This window comes from Vicugna pacos, chromosome 19 (genome assembly GCF_048564905.1).
Source record: "Vicugna pacos chromosome 19, VicPac4, whole genome shotgun sequence".
Lineage (NCBI taxonomy): Eukaryota > Metazoa > Chordata > Mammalia > Artiodactyla > Camelidae > Vicugna > Vicugna pacos.
The window spans coordinates 26,192,795-26,214,865 of NC_133005.1; the positions used below are offsets into that span (position 1 = coordinate 26,192,795).

Consider the following 22,071-nt stretch of genomic DNA (forward strand, 5'->3'; position numbering starts at 1 on the left):
AAAAAAAATCCAATATGACAATTTCTTTTTGGAATGAATTGTTTAATCCATTCACATTTAATGCTATTAATGACAAAGTTGGATTTACTTCTGCCTTTTACTTTCTGTCTTCTATGTATCTCATATTTTTTTTAATTCCTCTAGTTCTCCTTTAAAGTCTTCTTTTGCATTAAGTAAATATTTTCTAGTATAACACTAATTCCTTTTATGACTTTCTCATTATATATACATGTTTTTTTTAATTGAAATATAGTCAATTATAATTATCAATTTCTGGTGTACATATATTTTTAAAGTTACTTTCTTAGTAGCTGCTACAGGGCTTGCTTGCCAGATACATCTTAACTTGACAGACTCTTTTTCAGACTTAAACTAACTTAATTCTGGAGCTCCAATATAGTTCCCTCCTCCCTCTTCCTGTGCTATTTTACTATGTATACTACGTCTACATATGCTAAAAACCCAACAATACAATATATTGTATAATACACTATATACATTGTTACACAGTACATTGTTACAGTCATTACTTCATACAATTTTATGTCCATTAACAAAACTGAGAAAAGAAAGGAGAACAAGTAAATATTTAGAGTTTGTTATACTCACCCTCTTATTTTGGTTCTCTTCATCATTTCCCATCAATTCAAGTTACCACCTTGTATAATTTCCTTACTCCAATATAAACTTTGGCCTCACCTACTTTATGCTGTTACTGTCAAATATATTAATTCCTGTAAGTTATAGGTCCAACAATATATTTATAAACACATAGTTTTATACAACTGCTTCTTCTTATACAAATGCTTTTGAAATTAGCTACAAAAAGGGAAAGAAATATGCACTTATATTGTCTTTATTATAGTTATATAATGACTTTCACTGATGCTCTGTTTTGTGTGTGTGTATGTGAATTTGAATCATAGGCTGAGGTCACTTGCTTTCAGCCTGAAGAATTTCCTTTGGTGTTTCTCATAAGGCAGGTTTGTTAGTAGCAAATTCTCTTAAGTTCTTGTTTATCTAGGAAGCTCTTTATCTCCCCCCCTCCTTTTTTTTTTTTTTTAACACACTGATCACCACAGCACCCAAATCTGAGTGACAGTGTGTTTCCTCAGGGCACCCGATCCACAGTGGGTGATCAACGTGTTAATGGAGGTACTGGGGATTGAACCCATGACCTCATGCATGCTATGCATGTGTTCTACCACTACCACTACCAGAGCTATTTCTCTGCCCTCTTACCTTCACTTTTGAAAGGTATTATTGGATATAATTCTTGGTTGAGTTTTTCCCCAGTACTCTGAATAGGTCATCCCATTCCCCTCTGGCCTCTATTATTTCTGTTGAGAAGTCAGCTGTTAATCTTATTGGAATACTCTTGAACATGATGAGTCATTTTTCTTTTGCTACTTGCAAGACTTTCTCTTTCAGCATTTTTATTATGATGGGTTGGGGTGTAAATCTCTGAGTTTATTCTACTTGCAGTTCTTTGACCTTCTTGGCTATGTACATTAATGCTTTTCATCAAATTCCAAAAGTTTTCAGTTATTATTTCTTTGAATGTTTTTTCAGTTCCTTTCTCTCCCTCAGTCAATTTTTCATTCCAGTTACTACATTTTTCATCTCTGGAACTTCCATTTGGCTTTTTCCATCTCTTATCTCCTGTCTCTTTACTAACATTCTCTATTTGATGACACACTGTCATCACAGCTTCCTTCACTTCCTTAAGCATAGTTTCCTTTAGTCCTATCACCATACTTGTAATGGTTGCTTTGAAGTTTTTGTTAACGCTGATAATCTGGGCACTCTCATGCAATTTCTGTTGCCTGCTTTCTCCTATGTATGAGTCATACTTTTCTGTTTCTTTGCATGTCTCAGTTTTTGTTAAAAACTGGACATTTTGAGTTAATACTGTAGCAACTCTTGATGCATATCCCCTTCCTCCTTTCAGGGCTTGTTGTTGTTTTCTTATTTGTTTAGTGACCTGGCTAGTCTATTTCAGTGAAGTCCACTTCTTTGAGGGCTGATGAGGCCTTTGGTGTTGCACCCCAGAGAGTGCAGCCTGGGGTATTTGTCTCTGGATGACAGGGTTTTAGAAGGGCTTTCTTTATCCGCCTTTTTCTCATTTCTGTTTAAGCTTTCTGCCTCACCTAGTAAGAAACCCAGCTGTCAGGCTCCACAAATTGCTGGCTGAATGCTCTACTGTTTTTGACAATGCCTTGAGGCACAAATTGCTCCAAAGTCTGATTCAATTAAATTCAGGCAGGGGTAGTTTTTGAGACTGAGGTTTGTTTCAACCTCTGCTTTGAGCTCTTCTTAGCCACCTCTTTCCATGGTTCTCCCTGGTGAACCAGCCTGCATAAGGTTTGGCTTTTTGTTCTCAATTAAAAAGAGCTCCTTTTATTTTCTTACCACCAAAATCTACATTACTTCTGAGAATGACCTTGGGCTCAAACTTCCCCACATTCTGTTCTTACCTATTACCTCTCCTCCTGGCAAAATCTCAGTACCACTACTCTGACCAGGACTGGTAGCCTCTACAGTCTTCTCAGCTTGCCTCTCCCTACGTGGTGGAGCCTCCGTCCTACAAGTGAGCTGGGGCAAGGGTGATATGGGCCATAGAATTGCTGGCCTGCTGGGCCAGGGTAGAGCTTCTGTGCTATGAGTGCAGTATGGAGGTGGGTGGAGGGAAGGAGTCTCTGGCATTACGCTAAGTGAAATAAGTCAGAGAAATACAAATACTGTGTGATATCACTTATATGTAGAATCTAAAAAAGCTGAACTCAGAGAAACACAGTGGTAGTTACTAGTCGTTAGGGGTGGGGGATATGGAAAGATACTGGTCAAAGGGTTTAAAATTCCAGTCGTAAGATTAACAAGTTCTGGGTATCCAATGTGCAGCATGGTGATTATAGCTAATAATAGTGTGTCATATACTTGTTAAAAGAGTATACTTTAAATATTGGCACCACAAAAAGAGGGGATGGTAATTATGTGATGGGATGGAGGTATGAGCTAATGTATGCTACAGTGGTAATCATTTTACAATATACAAATCTAACAAATTGACATGCTGACACTTTAAACTTATACAATATTTTATTTTGATTGTATCTCAAGAAAGTTGAGGAAGTAAGAAAAGAAAGGTGTCCCTGCCTTCTTGGCTTTATTCATCAAGAATTTAGCCTCTTTCACTCAGAGCTGGAGGGGATGAGAAAAGCTGGCGGCCTGTCCCTCCCACCAGTGAAATACTGTATTCCTCATCTGGGAGCTGAGGGACCCCTTTTTGGCCACACCTGCCCAGAGTGGAACTTTCATCAAGCAGAAGTTCTAGTGTCATAGACATTCAGTGTTCTTACTGAACTTTAGTAGATTTTCTGGGAAAAACGGTTGTTCATTTGCTCTGTGCTCTTAAAACAACTTCCACAGAGTTTACATGGATGGTGGTTATTGTTGTGTATAGGGTTTATTTAGTTTCACTGACAAGCAGGTCCACAGAGCTCCACACGTTGCCATCCCAGGAATGAAACTCCTCCCTGCACGATTATGGTGGGAATTCCTGGATTCGTACAATTTGACTCCAGAGTCAAATGCTTTGGGCTGAGTACCTGACCCAAAATGGGCCAGAGTAGTTCACCAGGAAGCTGGAGCTGAGACTAGGCATTTGCACATTTACTAGGCAGCCTGCTCATCAGAACAGAGAAAAGAGAAGACTCAAGAAATGTGTAGAAAGAGGAAAAGACAGAAAAATAACTCTCTGGGTTCCTAAGAATGCTCTAGTTACTGGTTCCAGTCAGTCTCTTGGTTCTGCAACACAGCACTTCTCCCTGCAATCAGATCTACTTTGAGGGAGAGGTTCTGTTGTTATCTATCAAGTCTTAGCAATCGTGATCTAGGACTGCCCGGAGGAAAACTCTACTTTGAGCAAATTTCAACTTATTCTCCTGGAAAAGGAGCCAAGGATGGCTCTAGGAACCCATAAGAATGCTCCCCGCTTCAGGAGACCTGCCCCGAGTACCTTGATTGTGCTCGGATTCCTCATTAGCCACTCGCATCAGAGCATCCAGCACCAAAGCGTTGTCTAGCCATGTGTACCACTCCTCCAACTCCTGAAGGAAGCTGGCTGTGCCCGTTGACTCTGACACCTTGCGAGTTGCCAGCTTGCAAAGCCGCTCGACAAAGCCAGGGATGCTGAGAAGGGCCGCTGCCAAGGAGAGAATCAATGGGGAAAGTTCAAAACAGAGAGACCAGCTCTAAAGCCCTGAATAAAAACAAGCTCCTGATCTGCTCCAAACCAGCATGAGAAAAGTGATGATTAATTTAACAGTGACAGAGCTTCCCTTTATTTATTTAAAAATTTTTTTTGCTGTTTTATTTTATTTTATTTTATTTTTGGGGAGAGGAGGCAATTAGGTTTGTTTATTTTTTAAATGAAGGTACTGGGGATTGAACCCAAGACCCTGTGCTTGTTAAGCATGCACTCTACCACTGAGCTATATACCCTCCCTGCCCGAGCTTCCCTTTAAAATGAAATGCCAAGCCAAGGTAAAATAGTAATAAAGTTCTAGAAACAAGTTCAATTTTAGCAGGTGAAGGGAAACAGATTCTCTTACATCTACTGGTCAGAATACAAATTGGAATAATGATTATGCCTTATATCTGTGTGTCTTTGAGCCAGCAGGTCCATTTCTGGGAATTCACCATAAAGAAGTAACCAGTTATATATACAGAGATATCCATATAGAGAGGTTCAGTGGTATGGTTTCTATAACAGCAAAAAGGTAGAGATAACTATGTTCATTAATAGCATATGGATTAAATATGATACATCCATACAATGGGATACAACACACAGCCACTAAGAACAACAACTTGTACATACATCTTTACACAGCGACTCCAAAAAGATGTTTAACTTTACTTATTAGAGAAAGAAGTAAATTATTAAACAGTATTGGCATAAGCCCTTTCTCTTTAAAATTTTTAAAGTTTGCTTCTTTAAAATATGCACATAATACACATAAAGAATGGAAGGATATGTACCAAGATATTTACTGTGGCTATTTCCTGAGTAGGAGAGGATATAAATGCTTCTTTTAAAATTACTTAACTATAGTTTGATTTTCCTATAACAAACATGTACTAGCAGGAAGAAAAAAGATAAGTCTTTTTTTTAAGGTAAAGAAAGAAACTGAGTAGTTACCCAACTCCTATCTCCACCAGTCCCATTTTACTTACACTGACAAGTATGATGTAAGTTCTGGTCAGCATAAAGAACATAACAAATTTTGAAGGCAAGGACTCCAGGTTCAAATCTTGGCTCCAAAATTTAACCTTCTTTAAAATAAAGTTAATGTGTGTACACACTTGCTTGTGTATGTATTAAATCTCCTTGGAAGGGCAGAAAATAGCAGTAGTTGCCAAAGGCAAAGAGAATAAGGTCACTGAGAACAGAGTGGGAGAGAAACTTTCCAGTGAATACATTTTTTGAATGTGTAGATCTTTTTGAACCATGCAAATGTCTTATCTAATCAAAAATTAATAACTGTATGTTTCATAACATCAAGACATTACTATTATTTGGGAGGGTATAATGTGTCATTGGAGTTATGTTTCAAAAGAGTCATTATCTTGTAGAGACACTGAAATATACACAGGTGAAATCTTATAATGTCTGGGATTTGCTTCAAAATAATCCAAGCTGAGGAAGGGAGGAGCAAATAGGAGTAGAGATAAAGACAGGCCATCAGCTGACAATCGTTGAAGCTAGGTAATGGGTAAATGGGATCACTATACTGTTACATGTATAACATATATGTATGTCATATACATGTCTCTATTTTTATATATGTATGAGGTTTCCCATAAAGAAAAATTTTTAAGCAAAATTCAAAGAATACAACATTAAAGAAGATTCTTTAAAAATAAAATAAAACAAGGTAATTAGTTAGGAGGATTATATGAAGTCATATAAATACATTTATTCCTAGCACTGAGCTCGGCAAATAATCTTAGCTCTCTTTCATCCTCTATAAATTAGTGGGTGACTGTAAAATAATTATGATCTCATTTTTTAAAAGTGAATTAAAACTATATTGAAATTAACTTTGCCTCAAAAAGTTAAACACAGAATTACCACATGACCTAGCAATTTCATCCCAAGTATACACACAAAGGAAGTGAAAACAGGTGCTTGAACAAATACATGAGTACACATATGTTCAGAGCAGTACTATTCACAATAGTCAAAAGGTGGAAACGACCTAAATTCCCATCAAGAGATGAGTGGATACAAAAATTGTAGAATATACTATACATAATGAGTATTATTCAGCCATAAAAAGAAATGAAATATGGACATGCTACAGCATCAATGAACCTCAAAAACATCATGCTAAGTGAAAGAGGTATGATACAGAAGGTCACATATTTTTTTATTCCATTTGTATGAAATATCTAGAACAGGTAAATCCACAGACAGAAAGTAGGTGGTTGCCAGGAGTTTGGGGGAATGGGGAATAACTGCTAAATGTGTATAGAGTTTCCTTTTGGGGTGATGAAAATGTGTTGGAATTAGATGGAGGTGGTGGTTGTACAAATTGTAAATGTACTAAATGTCACAGAAATAAACTGTCAACTTTTTATGTGACTTTCACCTCAATTAAAAAAAATACACTGAGATGGCTTTTTTTCTTAATACCATTTTTTACTTATCAAGTTTGACAAATACCAGTAAGTTTAAAAAGGTCTTATACTGGGACGGGTATGCAGGGTGGGAAGATGAGCTAGTAACTTCTATGGAAGGTAAATCTACCAACATCTATCAAAGTTTATATGACAAATATCCAACACATCAAACTCTATACATAAGGCTATTATTTGTAGGGACAAAGAGTTGAAGTAAGCCAATATCCATCAACAGGTGACCAGCTAAATAAATTATGGTATACCCATATACTGGAACACTATACAGTTGTAAAAAGGAAGCAGGTAATTCTGTATGTATGGAATGGAATGCTCTGCAAGATAAAGTCAAGTGAAAACAGTGGCAGAATGGTGTTTATTTCACATCACCATCTATACAGACAGAAAGGTGCCTGTCTCTCTTCTTCTCTCCTCCACCATGTGACTGGGCAGGCACAGGGTATCTCTGGAGGGACAGCTGAGAGGTGGTAACAGCTTACCACTGGGAGGGGAACAAATTTTCTACTGTACACTTGCTGTTCCTCTTGTAGTTTGAGTTTTTAAAAGACTTTAGGTATGTATTCTTTCCAAATAATAAATAAAATAAATGAAGAGTTTGGATTCTATGTAAAAGTTCTCAAAAACCTGGATTTTTTTACTCATATCTCCTTTCTCTAGGTAAATGGCTCCATTTTCTCTAACTGTTCCGCACAAGGCAGATCCCAAGACCTAGTCTTCACAGCCTGAACACTTAACACGGCTCTTCAGATGTAACCTGCCAAGCACTTGGGGTTCTGAGACCGACTTCCACCCTAGAGATTCCTGAGCTTTTGTGAGTCATTCATCTCTTGAAATGTGGAAGAAAGTTATAGATTGTCACCCCAGGAAAATATCACTGGCTCAATTACACTCACCAACTTACGAACAGTCTCAGGTGACTGAACCCCAGCATGGGTTAGCCTTGGTACTTCTCACAGCTGTATCCACAGCTACCACACAATGCTGGTTCTTGTCAAACTGGCTGATCACCAAAACACCCAAACTTCCAGTAATTTCTCCAAAAGCAGGTCTTTTCTCTCCTCTTATTTGTTAAAACATTAGTATTTACCAAATACTCCTATAAGTTTTCCTTTTGCAGTTTAGGCCCTGCTCTCCAGCTCTCTGGGATAATTCTGAATTCCATCCTAGCTCCTATACTGCATAACTCAGCCCTTCTCAGCCTGGTGTCACCTGTAAATTGACAATTACCTGCCTTGTGCCTTTATCAACATCTCTGACTAAAATTCTGAATGATTTTTTTCTCCGCAGATGGATGCATTTGTTCCCATATGAATCGACAGAAGAGATAACTGGCAGCTTCTGAGAAGCCTATTAAGGGCTCTAACACTTTTATTATCTAAGATCCAGGAAGACAGCATAAATCATTGTGCTGGGCAAGAAAACTAGTTCACAGCCACAGTTTGTTAAAAACAAAACAAAAACTATTTGGCAACATCTCACACACTTCAGCTTTCCATACTATAATGGACTGAATTGTGTCCACTCCAAATTCATATCAAAGCCCTTGGTTCAAGCCCTAATCTAAAATATGATTCTATCTGGAGACACAGCCCTTAGGGAAGTAATTAAATGAAGTTTTAAGAGTGGGGCCCTAATCTGATAGGAACAGTGTCCTTATATAAGAGGAACAGACACCACAGAGCTCTCTTTGTGCATGTACAGAGGAAAGACCACATGAGGACAGTGAGAAGGTGGCCATCTGCTAGACAGGAAGAAGCCTCACCAAAACCCAAAGCAGATGGCACTTTGATCTAGGACCTTTAGCCTCCAAAACTGTGAGAAAATTAATTTCTGTTGTTTAAGCTGACTACTACACATACCTATTTTAAAACAGTCAATACTGGAGTTCAATTAAAGAATGACAACACTGAGGACTAAGATCTTTCTCATCTACTTGTAATTTAATTATATTCACCTTGGACTTTCTAGGGCATTTGACTGGAGAAAAATGTATTAGGTAGGGGTGGGCTGGAGGTAGAGGGCAGGGAGATAGGAATTATGGTCAGAGAGTCAGGAAGGACTAGTACAAGTCTGTATTGCTTCATGTGCTAAAATACAACATTTAATAAAGCTTTATCCCAAAATCTATAAGCAGACATCACATGTAGATAATCTCACGGGTTAGCCACGCAGATATGAAAGTAAACTTTGGAATTTTATAGACTTTCTTTTTTAAATCCTCCAAATCCAAGAAAACCGGGTTTGGAGGTAACTCTCAGTTAATTAAAAACCCAACTGACTACAATATCTCATTCCCCAGGGATGATGGGCAATGCCAGTTTTACTTGTCAGTTTACAAACAGACACATGAAGGTAATCGATACTAACAGGATAAAAATAACTTGCCAGAAGAAATTCCCTAAATGGAAAACTAAAAGATGAAAGTTAGTGCCTTGGCACACACAGGTATCCAATACTGAACCTGTATGACCCTCAGTTTCCTAAACTGTGCAATGGAGATGGTAATCTCTAGTTCACAGGGCTGCTTAGAGGATTAAACAAAATCACTTCTAGGAAAAGCTAGCTCAATGTCTGCCACAAAGACGAGCTTAACAAATGTTAGCTTTTGTCAGCATATGTGTGTTTAAATCAGCTTTGACATATAATTTAGTTATAACAAAATTCATAGATTTTTAAGAATGTATATTTTATGACTGAATAAAATGAGAACCAACCACAAAGTCACAAGGAAAGAGGAGGGCGGGAAAACCCTACCAAGACCTTCTGGTAAGGATTCACCATTTCAGACACCATTAAGAACATTCATGGTTCAACAGAAGAGGTCAAAATATCAACATCAACAAGAATTTGAAAGAAGTTGAATCCAACCCCCCTGGATGACTCTGTGAGGTTCAAGACTTCAAATGGAGGAAATAACTGCAGATGTGGTAGAAACAACAAGAGAACTAGAATTAGAAGTGGAGCCTGAAGATGAGACTGAACTGCTGCAATCTCATGATAAAACTGATGAAGAGCTGTTTATTATTGATGAGCAAAGAAAGTGGTTTCTTGAGATGGAATCTACTCCTGGGGAAGATGCTATGAAGACTGCTGAAGTGACGACAAATGATTCAGAGTATTAAATAAACTTAGCTGATAAAGCATGGTTTGAAGAGACTGATTCCCATTTTGAAAGGAGTTCTATGGTGGGTAAAATGCTATCAAACAGCATTGCCTGCTACAGAGAAATCATTCATGAAAGGAAGCATCAATCAATGTGGCAAACTTTATTGCTGTCTTATTTTAAGAAATTGCCACAGTCACCCCAAGCTTCAGCAACCACCAAACCACCCTGATCAGTCAGCAGCCATCAATACTGAGGCAAGATCTTCCACCAGCAAAGATTATGACTCACTAAAGGCTCAGATAATGGTTGCATTTTTAGCTATAAAGTATTTTTTAATTAAGTCACGTATATTATTTTTTTAGACATAATGCTATTGCACACTTAATAGACTACAGTATAGTGTAAACATAACTTTGCACGCACTAGGAAACTAAGAAGTTCATATATATACAAGCTAAAGGCCCAGAAGAGGCATAGTGGAGCAAAAGGTATACGTATTTTAAACTCTGATAAACAATGGTTCTTAACTTTTTTGAGGTTCCCGATCTATTCAAAAATCTGATGGCTATAGACTTGGCCCCCCAAAATAATGAATAGATATATACACACATAAATCTTACATACTCTAGGAGTCCTCACATGGGTTAAATCTCCAGAAATACTGAAAGAGCTAGATGATTTAGGAGTGATCTCAGAGCTACAATGTCAAAATTCTGACAACTTAGAGACTTTACCTTGGTTAATTTCAGCTGCAGAAGGCCCCAAGCTCAAGCTCTTCTTCTGCTGAGCATTTTTGGCAAGAAGTGTGTGCTTGTCATCATTCCCTGTATCCATCTCTGAAATGGTGACAGCCAGGATCCGGCAGAAATTAGCAAGCTGCTGCTGATCAAAATTGGATACTAAAGAACTCAGATTGGGGACTTCATCTAGTCGGATCATTTCCTACAAAAGACAAGAAGCAAATCCTCATGCTAAGTTCATCTGAGATTGGATATGCCCCTCTTTTGCATTCTGCTAAGAATGGGGCTTGGCAGCTAGACCACTTAGGTTCAAATCCCAGCTCTGCAATTTGCAGCTGTGCAACCTTAGGTAAGCCATGAAACCTCCATAAGTCTCTTTTTGCTCATCTGTTAAATGGGACTAACTTACCTCACAGAATTGGTTTGAGGATTAAACCCACTGAGCACCTCTATTCTTACTCTGTACCTTTGCTCATGTGCCCTATTTTGCCTATTTAAAAAAAAAATGCCTACCACTCAAGTTTTATCAATCAGAAATTGCCATTCTTGCTACAGATACTTTTAAGACATTAAACTTATTTCAAATATAGCTGACGACTCCTGTGCATCCCCACTGAGTTGCATTCATTTCTCTCCTCAAGAGGTAACTACTGTTTTGAATTTTTTCTTATTTCTATGCATGTTTTTACACTTACAAATATTTCATAAAAATGCATGGTATTGTTCGCAAACTAGCATGTATAAAACAAATAAGCTACAAGGATATATTGTACAGCATAGAGAATATAGCCAATACTTTACAACTTTAAATGGACTACAATCTATAAAAATTTGAATCACTATATCGAATACCTGAAACTAATATAGATCAACTATACCTCAATAAAAATAAAACAAAAATACATGGTTTTGTTCTGCATGCACAGCATGAACGATACATTTTATGTTACTTTTCACAGTCAACAATTAGATTCAACTACACTGATAAGTAGCTCTAGTTCGCTCATTTCTCACTATTTTAATCCATGATTTATTTAAATATGCTCCTTTTTACATATGTTTAGGTGGACTACAGTTTTTTCACTGTTAAACAATGTTGCAATGAACATTCCTATAGGTGTCTCTCTGTGTACATGCACTTGGAACCAATTATCCAGAGTTAATGCTAACAGCATTCCTGCCTTTATCCTTATTAGAAATATTTCCAAAGTTTCAGCATAAAGATTGACGTTTGCTGTAAATTTTAACAAATATCCAATATCAAGAAATCTTCCTTCTATTCTTTTATCATGAATGAGTATTGAATTTTATGAAATGCTTTTGTCATTTTGTTATATTCTCATTTTTTTCTTCCTTAATATCTGCAAATGTACATAACATGAGATTCTCTCCTTCTGAAACATCCTTATATTCTTTAGATAGTATGTGCTACCTTTCATCCCACTAATTTACTTAACTTCCACTGGATTGAGTATTTTTCTATTACTGCCCATGTCACATGATCTTGTAATAATTTGTTCCTGTACCTAATTTCCCAAATAAACTGACACTGCATTGAGGGAGGGGTGTATCTTACCTTCTCTCCAGAGCCTCAGTACATAGAACCTGGTAGCGAGGGTTATCAGTAAATGTGTACTGAACAAGTGAATGATTTCGAGAAGCCGAAATTAGTGCTTTCATTTTTAAGAATCACTGTTCTGGAATTCAGTTTCCCCATGAGTATGCTTGGGCATAAGTTACAGGTGACCCAGGCCATAATACTGATGCCTCTGCCCTCAGGGCAGTGCTTCCCTAGGTGCTGGGTCACAGAGTATGTGCATGTTCAATCAGAAAACAAAACAGATATATTTTGATGCTATAAAAAGGTAAAGGCACCACAGAAATGTTTCCAGTGATACACATTCTCACCAACATTTGCCTGTGCTGGCTCTCTCACTGTGGTCTTAATCTGCATTTTCCTGTTATCAATGAAGTTAAGCGTCTTCTCTTAATTTATGGACGATTTGTTTCTCTTCTGTGGAATGCATGCTCCTGTCCTTCCCCATTTTTCGTCTGGGCCATTTGTCTTTCCCTTGCTGATTTGCAAGAATTTGTGATAAATTTTGAATACCAATCTTTTGTTAACTGCATGGGTTGCAAACATGTTTTCCCAGTTTGTGGTATGTGTCCCCACTTTCTTTACAGTGTCTATCTTCCTTTCAAACTGCACCAAGGCACCCATAACATTCAGCAAAACTCATCACTACTTTTGGCAACACAGAAAAGAATGAGAAGGAATGAGAAGGCAAGAAGGACAAGCAGGAGAAGTTATGAAGGAGAAATCCTAGAGTCCTATGCTGAGAGTGCCAGGGAGTCTGGAGTTTCCGCCCTGGAAGCCCCCTCACACACTGGATAGAGCACACAACTATTGGGAAACTAACAAAGCCTTTTTATCAAAGGGCACAAAGGCTCTGTCTGGGACCTGCACACATCTCTGATGTGTTCCTACAGACAATGGGTCACTTGTGTACCTCCTGCCTGGGCAATAACAAGCAGGGGTGGGGAAAGTGCAGCAGAAAGACAGAAATGAAAGCTGGGGTCACCACAATGAGCATGGGTACTCTTTCCTGGCAACAGCAACTCTAAGAGGCTGCTTCTACTTCCTCGATAGTGTGAGAGAAATCTGCCAACCTGCAACGAACACAAAGGCATGGAGCAAGGTCTGTGGGAAGCAAGCCAGACCCTAACAAGCATTACACCAAAAATCTATTATAGTGATTCTCTAACATGTCTATGGATGTGGTTTTTGGGGTCTGTGAGTTCTCGATGATAAATTTTTAATTTAGTGGCTTCATTTTAATCATAGTGTGTTACTGTTGTTTTTTTTTTTTTAAAAAAAGCATATTCTGGATCATCTGAGTGTCCATCTTATGACCAACTGTCAGGATTTCAGTGCTCATATCTGTATCTCCTATGTTGGTGCCAATTAAACTTTAACTATTGAAGACCAACGATATAAAATAGAGGTGAATGTAGTAAGTGAGAGTCAAATATCACCACCAAGGGGAACATATCCTAATGAAAGAAGGTTTCACAGCAGTTCAAATATAGAAAAGTAGCAGGAGAATGGAGTCATCACCCAGCATACAGTGGGATAGCTATGCTAAAAATCAGATTCTACATCATACTATTTAATGAGAGGCAATCTGATCTCAGCAAATTAACATTAGCTATCACATGAAATTCACAAAGTTAATCTGAACTTTTGAGTTTCGTAATTAGTTTGATTTCTATTTATCTGTTTAGGTTTCATAGTCATCTAAGACATATTAATATAAGGAGTGTAACCTAGTGAATATATTTAAATAACCCCAAAAATAATTTAACACTAGGAGTATGGTAGAATTTTTCTTTTTTAAAAGAGTTCTGTACATTATTCAGGTTTGTGAATCCAATTGTCTGAGACACCCTCCTCCAACCGGGCATCCACCTGCTAGAGGACATAGCTCACCTTTTTAACACCCAAGATATCTTCAATGAGAGTTGCGGTTTGTAAGAATGTCTTCTTACTCGTCATCAGTGTAAACAGGAAGATCACAAAGTCATTCTTTTCTGCCAAACGCTTTGTAACCCCTTCCGTCTATCATAAGGGAGAAGAAAAGAAAAGGCAGAATAGGTTATAACCACAAAATAAAATATGAAGGGCAAAATATTCCTTCCAGACACTGGAAAAGCAGTTCCACGCTACACGAGGAATTGCTGGCTGAGCCCCTAAATCCCTAAAACTATATACAAAATATTGTGTGCAAATGCATTTTTCTGGGGAGGAGTTTTTTCATGATTTCCATCCTAGTTCTTAACCATATCTACCTAGTATCTAAATGAACAGCTACAAACCAGCATCCAGTTAGGCCAAGTTTCATTTGGCCAGCAGTACTTTAAAATTTTGCCTTTACAAGTCTTTAGGTAGGACATGCTCACTCCATGTCTGTCACAATTTGCACAAATCCCCACTTCAAGACAGTCAACTTCAAACATTTCTTGTTTTCTGTCTGAGCCTTGGAGGCACTGGTGTTTGCAACTCTAGCACTAGGTTTCCACCTAATCTGGATTTAAGCCAGATCAGCACAAAGTTGTATCATATTATTCTATATTCTTTATGTTTTTATTTCTTTTTTTAAACAGAACTATATTTTTCTGGAATGCCATTAATATTAGGTGTCTTTATTAACAAATAGCCTCATAAGACTGTCTCTTATGACTACTGACTATCAATAATGGAGTCATTACACCGTACATACATCATCTTTTTTTATAAGGACAATTTCTTAGTGGCGTTAGTTACAAGAATAATTGTGCACTAAAAGAAAAACCCCAGTAATTTTTACCTTATGGGTCTGTCTGTGCCTATCTATGCCACTAGCTACACATGGCTACTGAGCACTTGAAACATGGCTAGTCTGAACTTAGATGTGCTCTGACAGTAAAAAGCACACTGGATTTTGAAAGCGTAATACAAAAAAAGAATGTAAATATCTCATTAATAATTACTTATACTAATCAAATATTGGAATAATGTTATTGATACATTGTGTTAAATAAAATCCATTAAAAATAAAACCCATTATTAAAATTAATTTATTTCTTCCTATTTCTTTTCTTACTTTCTAAAATATGTGGCTACAAGGAAAGTTAAAGTAACCTAAGTGTTTTGTATTATAGTTCTATTGCATAGCACTATTACAGATGTCCAACTGTGTAAGTGTTGAAACATATTTCTCTATTTGCATTGGTTGCTAGAGAGCTTAAACCCAAATTTGTACCCCATCCATAGTACAAATGATTTTATATTCATCCCAATTCCTGATACCTGCTTCTTAATCAATCATCTTGGTTGATTTTACAAACTCCTAATAAGATGCCTTAAATCTTATTTTTGAATGAGGCAAAAAATGAAGTGGAATTAAATGTTCTTTTTGTGTTAACATCACTTTCAGGTTTCATTTCTACCTAGCATTTGTTTCATTCTGCTGTGTATGATCCACTATTTATAGTTTACAATGTAAGTTCTCAAAAGACAGGTACTATGTCTCATAAAAATCAGCATCTGTATAACGCTTTACAAAGTGCTTTCACATCATCTCATTTTAATCCTCACAACAACCCTATGATGTTAGATTGATTATTAACTGCACTCTACTGATAAGAAACTGAAGCACAGGAAGGTGAATTAATAAGCATGAAGCCAAGAACCAGAACCCTAAATCAAGTTCTAGCACCAAATGCTCGGCTCTTTCTACCAAACTGCTTCTTCTATTCACCATTCTTTCTCATTCAGTGATCAGTATAGTGGAGCGTCCTGCTCAATACATGGGTGGGTCTTCTGGTTCTTACTTTGTTTTCTAACAAGAAAAATGAAGGAGTAGGCATGATGGGGTTGAAAGGAATCTTGAAGGTCAGACACTCTTCCAACGCTTGAATCCATTTAACAAGTAGTTGCTCAGTTTCTGATTGGACACCTCCAGGGCTAAAGGAGTCACTACCTGCTGAAGCAGCCCTGGCTCTTAACAATTACTATGAAACTCTGCTATTCCATAATTTCCACTTGTTGGTACTGGTTCTCAGGTACACATAAAACAAGTTCCAATTCCCAATGTTTTAAAGTAACTGTCATGTCTACCACCTTTACTCACATCTTCCTTTCTCAAGCACTGCAGATGTGGTAGGGAGATAAATGGAGCCACAGTGGCGGGGTACTTACACAGACACAGGTATTATACAGGATGCTCAAACAGTCCTTGGACATTTCATCACTTACTAAAAGTAAAAGGGAGATAACTGGTTATTTTTCTCATTGGAAAGATAGTATAACAGACAAATTTTTTAACATAAGAACTGTTCTTCATAATCCCCTCCAAGATGATTGGTCTTTAGCATACCTCTTCTTGTTTACCAAAGAGCTTCATGACACACATCAGAACCTACAAACCAATTTGTGTACTGCCTTTTGGTATGAAAAAGTAGCCATTTTCTTACTATGCTCCAGTCTTCACAATTTCAAGCTGTTGTATTAACACTTAATAAGCCATGTTCCCTTTGTAGTTTGCTTAGAATATATCCAGGGTTTTTGTTTTATTTTGCTATTTAAATAGACTAAAAATAAATAACATGATGTGTAGCCCTTTCATGCATGTGCTGAACTGGTTCCCTAGAAGACATTTCCAAAAGTAGAATTACTAGAATTCAAAGTACAAGCACCTTGATTGTTTCTGTTATAAATTTCCATTAAAAGTTCTACTAGCAGCAAACAAGGATATCATTTTTACTACAGACTCAAAGTATTTTGTTTTTGGGGTTTTGTTGTTGTTGTTGTTGTTGTTGTTGTTGTTGTTTGTATTGGCTAAAATGGCTTTTAATCCCTGACCTGCTAACTTCAATAAAGAACTAGTTACTTCTCTGTGAGCAGGAACAGGAGAGTGCAACAAAAAGGAAACTAAATTTTCGTGACCCAAAAACTAGGAGATGATAAAACTGAGTATGAATCATGTATAAAGTGTTTTGTCTGGTATTACTTTTATTTTTAAAAACTGTTTCCATTCATTCCCATGCTGCCACAAACTCTAAAATGTTAGGCCTCCCTCCAAGATCCCAATGGGCAACCCTGCCAAGCCAGCTTGACCAGAAGGGTCACTTGATATAATCTGGAGACAATGCAGATGTCCTATATCCCTCATCACTATCTTTCAACCTATGGGAGCTTTTTGGGTTGTTTATTTACTTCATTACTTCAGAGCAGGCTGAAACACCACATCAGTATATCTCAGTACTTCTAGACCTTTCATTTTCAAAGGGAATTTGAATTAACTCGTTCATCAAATATTTATTCAGCACGTACTCTAGAGCAGATACAGAATATACAGTGTTTGGCAATGGAAATAAAAAACACAAAATCTCAGCCCTCATAGAACTTATAAACCTAGTGGGAGAAACTACAAAGATGTAATTCTTTCAGCCCAGTGCTTTTCACACTATTTCTTTTAAAGCACCAGAGCTGTATTCCAACCTAGTATAAAATACATAAAGACAGCTGCTTAGTTAGGGGTGGAGAGAGCATCCTGCAGCAGAATGTAAGGCATGTCCTCATTATGTTAAGAGTTAGGGAGGGAAAGAAGAGAAACTCCTATGAATTACCATCGTATCAGCAGGTTGGGAAATGAGGACCAGTGGCTGACAAATATACTTACTTTTCAGCTTCTGTCCCCGAATAGAGATTGTAGGCCTCATAAGAATTTCTACAAGGAGCTATTTAAAGAAAAGAAACAAAAGTTGGATAAAGCTTTCACAATCAATTGAAAGTACAACTTAAAAAACCATCTTTGCCATGACAACTCATGGCCCAAATATCCGTTGTGGCACCATAAGCCCCCCTTATTCTCAACACAGGCAGAAGGCAGTGAAGTTCTGGGAAATGAGCACTGTACCAAGAGTCAGGAAACCTGCCTTTTAGTCACAGCTCAGCTACCTATTCCCCTGTAAACACGGGCAAGTCAATGTTTCTACATGGCCTCAGCGCTTTCATTTTTTTTTAAAGCCTGTAAGATTAGTTAATCTCTGGGATCCAATGTGGCTTTAATTTTTTTTAAAGCTACACAACATCATCACTGTGATTCCTCTTTTGCTTAAAGAACACTGGTGTTCTTTTACAAATATAAGTTTATAAAAAGAATCACAAAAGATATACCAATACTGTTAATACTAATTTCTACAGGGAACTGAGGAGGGTATCCATTCATTTTTCATTTTACATACCTCTAATACAACACATAATTTTGCTTCAATGGTTTACAATAAATATGCATTGAAAACCCATTCTGTTGAAACAAAGGACAGTTTATAATGATAAAAAGGTCAATCCATCAGGAAGATACAATAATTATAAACATATGCACCTAATAGCAGAGCCTCAGAATACACTGAAGCAAAAGCTGACAGAACGGAAGGAAACAGACAATTCAAAACCAATAGTTGGACACTCCGATACCCGACTTTCAATAAAGGATAGACAATCAGGCATCACCAAAGAAGAAGACTTGACCACTATAAAACAACAAGTTCCAATAGACAGCTGTAAAACATCCTGCCTACCAAGAGCAGAATACACATTATACTCAAGCAAACATGGAATATTTTCTAGGATAAATCATATGTTAGACCATAAAGTAAGCCTCATTAAATTTAAAAGGTTTGAAATCATACAAAGCATGCTCGTTTACCACATGAAATGAAATTATAAATTGGTAACAGAGAGAAATTAGGGAAATTTATAAAAGTAGATGATTAAAAATCAAATTCTCAACAATCAATGAGTCAAAGAAGAATTCACAAGGGAAATCAGAATACTTTGAGATGGATCAATATACTGAAACTTGTGACACAGTTAAAGCAGTACTTAGAGGGAAATTTATAGTTGTAAATGCTTATATTAAAAAAAGGAGGTGGGTCAATCTTAAACCAATAACAGAATCTTCCACTTCAACTTCATTGGAAAAAGAGGTGCAAGCCAAATTCAAAGCAAGCAGAAGAAAAGAAATAACAAGGATTAAAATGGAAACTAATTAAGTAGAGAATAAAAAATAATAGAGTATCAACAATACCACCATTAACCTTATAGAAAACAAAAATTACCTTCCTCCTGATGGATACTTTTAACTATTATATATAATGCTACACTAAGCATCTTTGTATACAATGCTTTATCTCATTTTGACTTACGTCTTCAAGAGAGATTCACAGAAATGGAAACGATAGGGCAAACTGAGTAATGATCTTTAAAGGTTTTGAGGCCTACTACACAAATGCTTTTCAAACAAGATGCCCCACTTTTCAGAGTCATCCAAGAAGATATAAGATGCTTATCTGCATAGAGTATTACACTTAAAATAAAATGGATAACGGAGTATGTCAGTGAATAAAGTAAAAATCTTTGAATGCCAAGATAAGGATCATACCTGGCCCACTGACATATTTCATTTGGTCCATATCTACTGAAAAGCTGGGAGATTTCACATAAGAATCTAGATTTCTTACATCCCTCAGGACAAAGGTCAATGGGAATAGAAGAGTCATTTCCCCATAAAGCAAACATGCACCCTTCACTCCTTCATAATCACTGTTGTCATTTAATTTATGCAGGTCATCTTACTCTGGGTCTGCTTCACTGTAGTAAGTTACCTACCTGACCTCATAGGCATCTGAGTTTACAAACTCTAGGACACACTTTTCACTGTCTTGTTAGGGATTTGGTCAAGTTGACGAGGAGTGGCCTAGCCACCAGTGTAGCCAGTTATTCTAATTCAGCTGAGCTTTGGGCAGCACAGGAAGAGGGAATTATTGTGGAGCCTTACCAGTGATTGGCAGAGAAAGAAACAAAGAGTTCTGTCTGAAAAATACTTTCAGGAGCAAGATGACAAGCAAGTTCAGCAAGAAGAAATGCACCCAACTAACAGTTAGTGAAAAGCAAAAAGACCCAAGCAAAAGCCATATTTACGAACAGACTGAGATTCCTGGAGAAGCTTATCTAACTCAAAGTAGGAGAGAAAAACTCCACAAAATCAAGCACCATTGATCCAAAAACGTCCTAAGATGGGACAGGCACTTGTAACAGAAAGCCACATTTTCACTGCAAATAGTCATCAGGCTAGAGACTCACATTATTCTTTTTCCTCCCATAAACACATTGGTTTCTATTAAGTAAATTCCTTGATGAACAATTCAGTAGTGAAGGGTCCCTTAAGCTGGCCAGTAAGTATATGCTAAAGGACCACTGGGACTGCTGAGCAACAAATAAGGAACACAGGCTATGACTGATGCTATGGATGCAAACGTTCAACACTCAATCTTTGTTTCTGTGGAAAACAGTATCTTTAAGGAAACATTTTTTAAGTTGAACTATAACATGATACAGCAAAGAGTGTAAGTTGTAAATGTACAGCTCCAGTTTAACAAGGTGAACATTATTCCTGCACAGTCACTACTCAGATCAAGATACAACACAACCACAACACCCTGAAAGCCTCCTTCGTGCTCCCAGTGACAGGGGCAAGGACAGAGATCCGAGGGAAAAAAAGTAGGATCCCAGGAACCTCAATCATTACATCAAAACAGATTTCAAATGGTGTAAAAATTTAGACATGTATGATAAAAACTTTAAATATTAGAAGGAACACAGTTTAAAATCCAACAGTGAGAAAAGCAAGAAAAACTCTAAAGCCATAAAACGAAAGATTGATCAATCTGACAACCTAAAAAGCAAATATTTCCATATTGAAAAGTATCATAAACAAAGTCAAAATTCAATTTTCAAAATAGGGGAAAAAATAGAACACATGTGACAAAGGACTTTTAAAAACTGAGTACTTACAAATTACTATGATCTGAATGCTTGCCCTCCCAAAATTCACATGTTAAATCCTAAAGCCCAATGTGATGGCATTAGGAGGTGTGGCTTTTGTGGGTGATTAGGTTGGGAGGGCAGGGCCCTCATGAATGGGATTACGCCCTTATGAAAGAGGCTCCAGAGAGATTCCTTAGCACCTTTCCTCATGTGAGGACACATACAGAAACTGGCAGTCTGCAACCCAGAAGAGGACATTTACCAGACACCAAATCCGCCAGTGCCATGAACTTGGACTTCTCAGGCTTCAGAACTATGACAAATACATTTCTGTTATTTATAAACTACCCAATCTGTGATATTTTGTTCTAGCAGCCTGAACAAACTAAGACAGAAAATCAGTAAGAGAAAGGCCTAATAACCAATTAGAAAAAACTGCAAAAGCCACTAACAGACAATTGGCGGAAAAGAAACTACTTTTAAATGCATGAAAAGATATTCAATTTCACTCACAAAAAGATGCAAATTTTTAAAACTATGAAGAGAATATATTAAAAAAAAAACTCTTACAACTCATAATAAAAAGATAACCCTATTAAAAAATGAGAAAAGGAAACAGACATTTTTCCAAGGAAGATATACAAATGACCTGTAAGCACATTACATGATGCTCAACAGCAACAGCCAATGGGAAAATGCAAATCAAACCCAAGTGAGCTAACACTTCACACCCAGTAGGATGGCTATAATCAATAATGCAGAAAATAACAAGAGTTAAGGAATTTGTGGAAAAATTAGAACCCTCATGCACTGCTTGTAGGCATGTAAAATGGTGCAACTGCCTTGGAAAAAAACAGTCTGACAGATTATCAAAGAATTAAATACATGAGTTACCATATGACCAAGCAATCCCACTTTTAGGTATATACCCAAAATTAATGAAAACATATTTCCATACAGAAACTTGTACACAGATGTTAAGAACTGCACTATTTGTGGTAGCAGAAAGGCAGAAACAACCCAAATGTCCATCAACCCAAATGTCTATCAACTGACAAACGGACATACAAAATGTGGTATATCCACACAAAGGAATATTATTCACCCATTAAAAGGAATAAAGTGCTGCTATGCTACAATGTAGATGA

General features: G+C 37.1%; 1 protein-coding gene across 2 annotated transcripts in view; it reads right to left on the reverse strand.

Moving 5' to 3' along the window:
• TRPC4AP (transient receptor potential cation channel subfamily C member 4 associated protein) overlaps positions 1–22,071 on the reverse strand; it is a 61,906-nt gene that overhangs the window by 17,606 nt on the left and 22,229 nt on the right. For both annotated transcript variants that reach the window (XM_072944097.1, XM_072944096.1), the window contains exons 4-8: positions 17,775–17,832; positions 16,292–16,347; positions 14,042–14,170; positions 10,546–10,753; positions 4,019–4,204 (exon numbers count right to left, since the gene is read on the reverse strand). In XM_072944097.1, the coding sequence (XP_072800198.1) occupies positions 4,019–4,204; positions 10,546–10,753; positions 14,042–14,170; positions 16,292–16,347; positions 17,775–17,832 (637 nt within the window). The remainder of the gene's footprint in view (positions 1–4,018; positions 4,205–10,545; positions 10,754–14,041; positions 14,171–16,291; positions 16,348–17,774; positions 17,833–22,071) is intronic.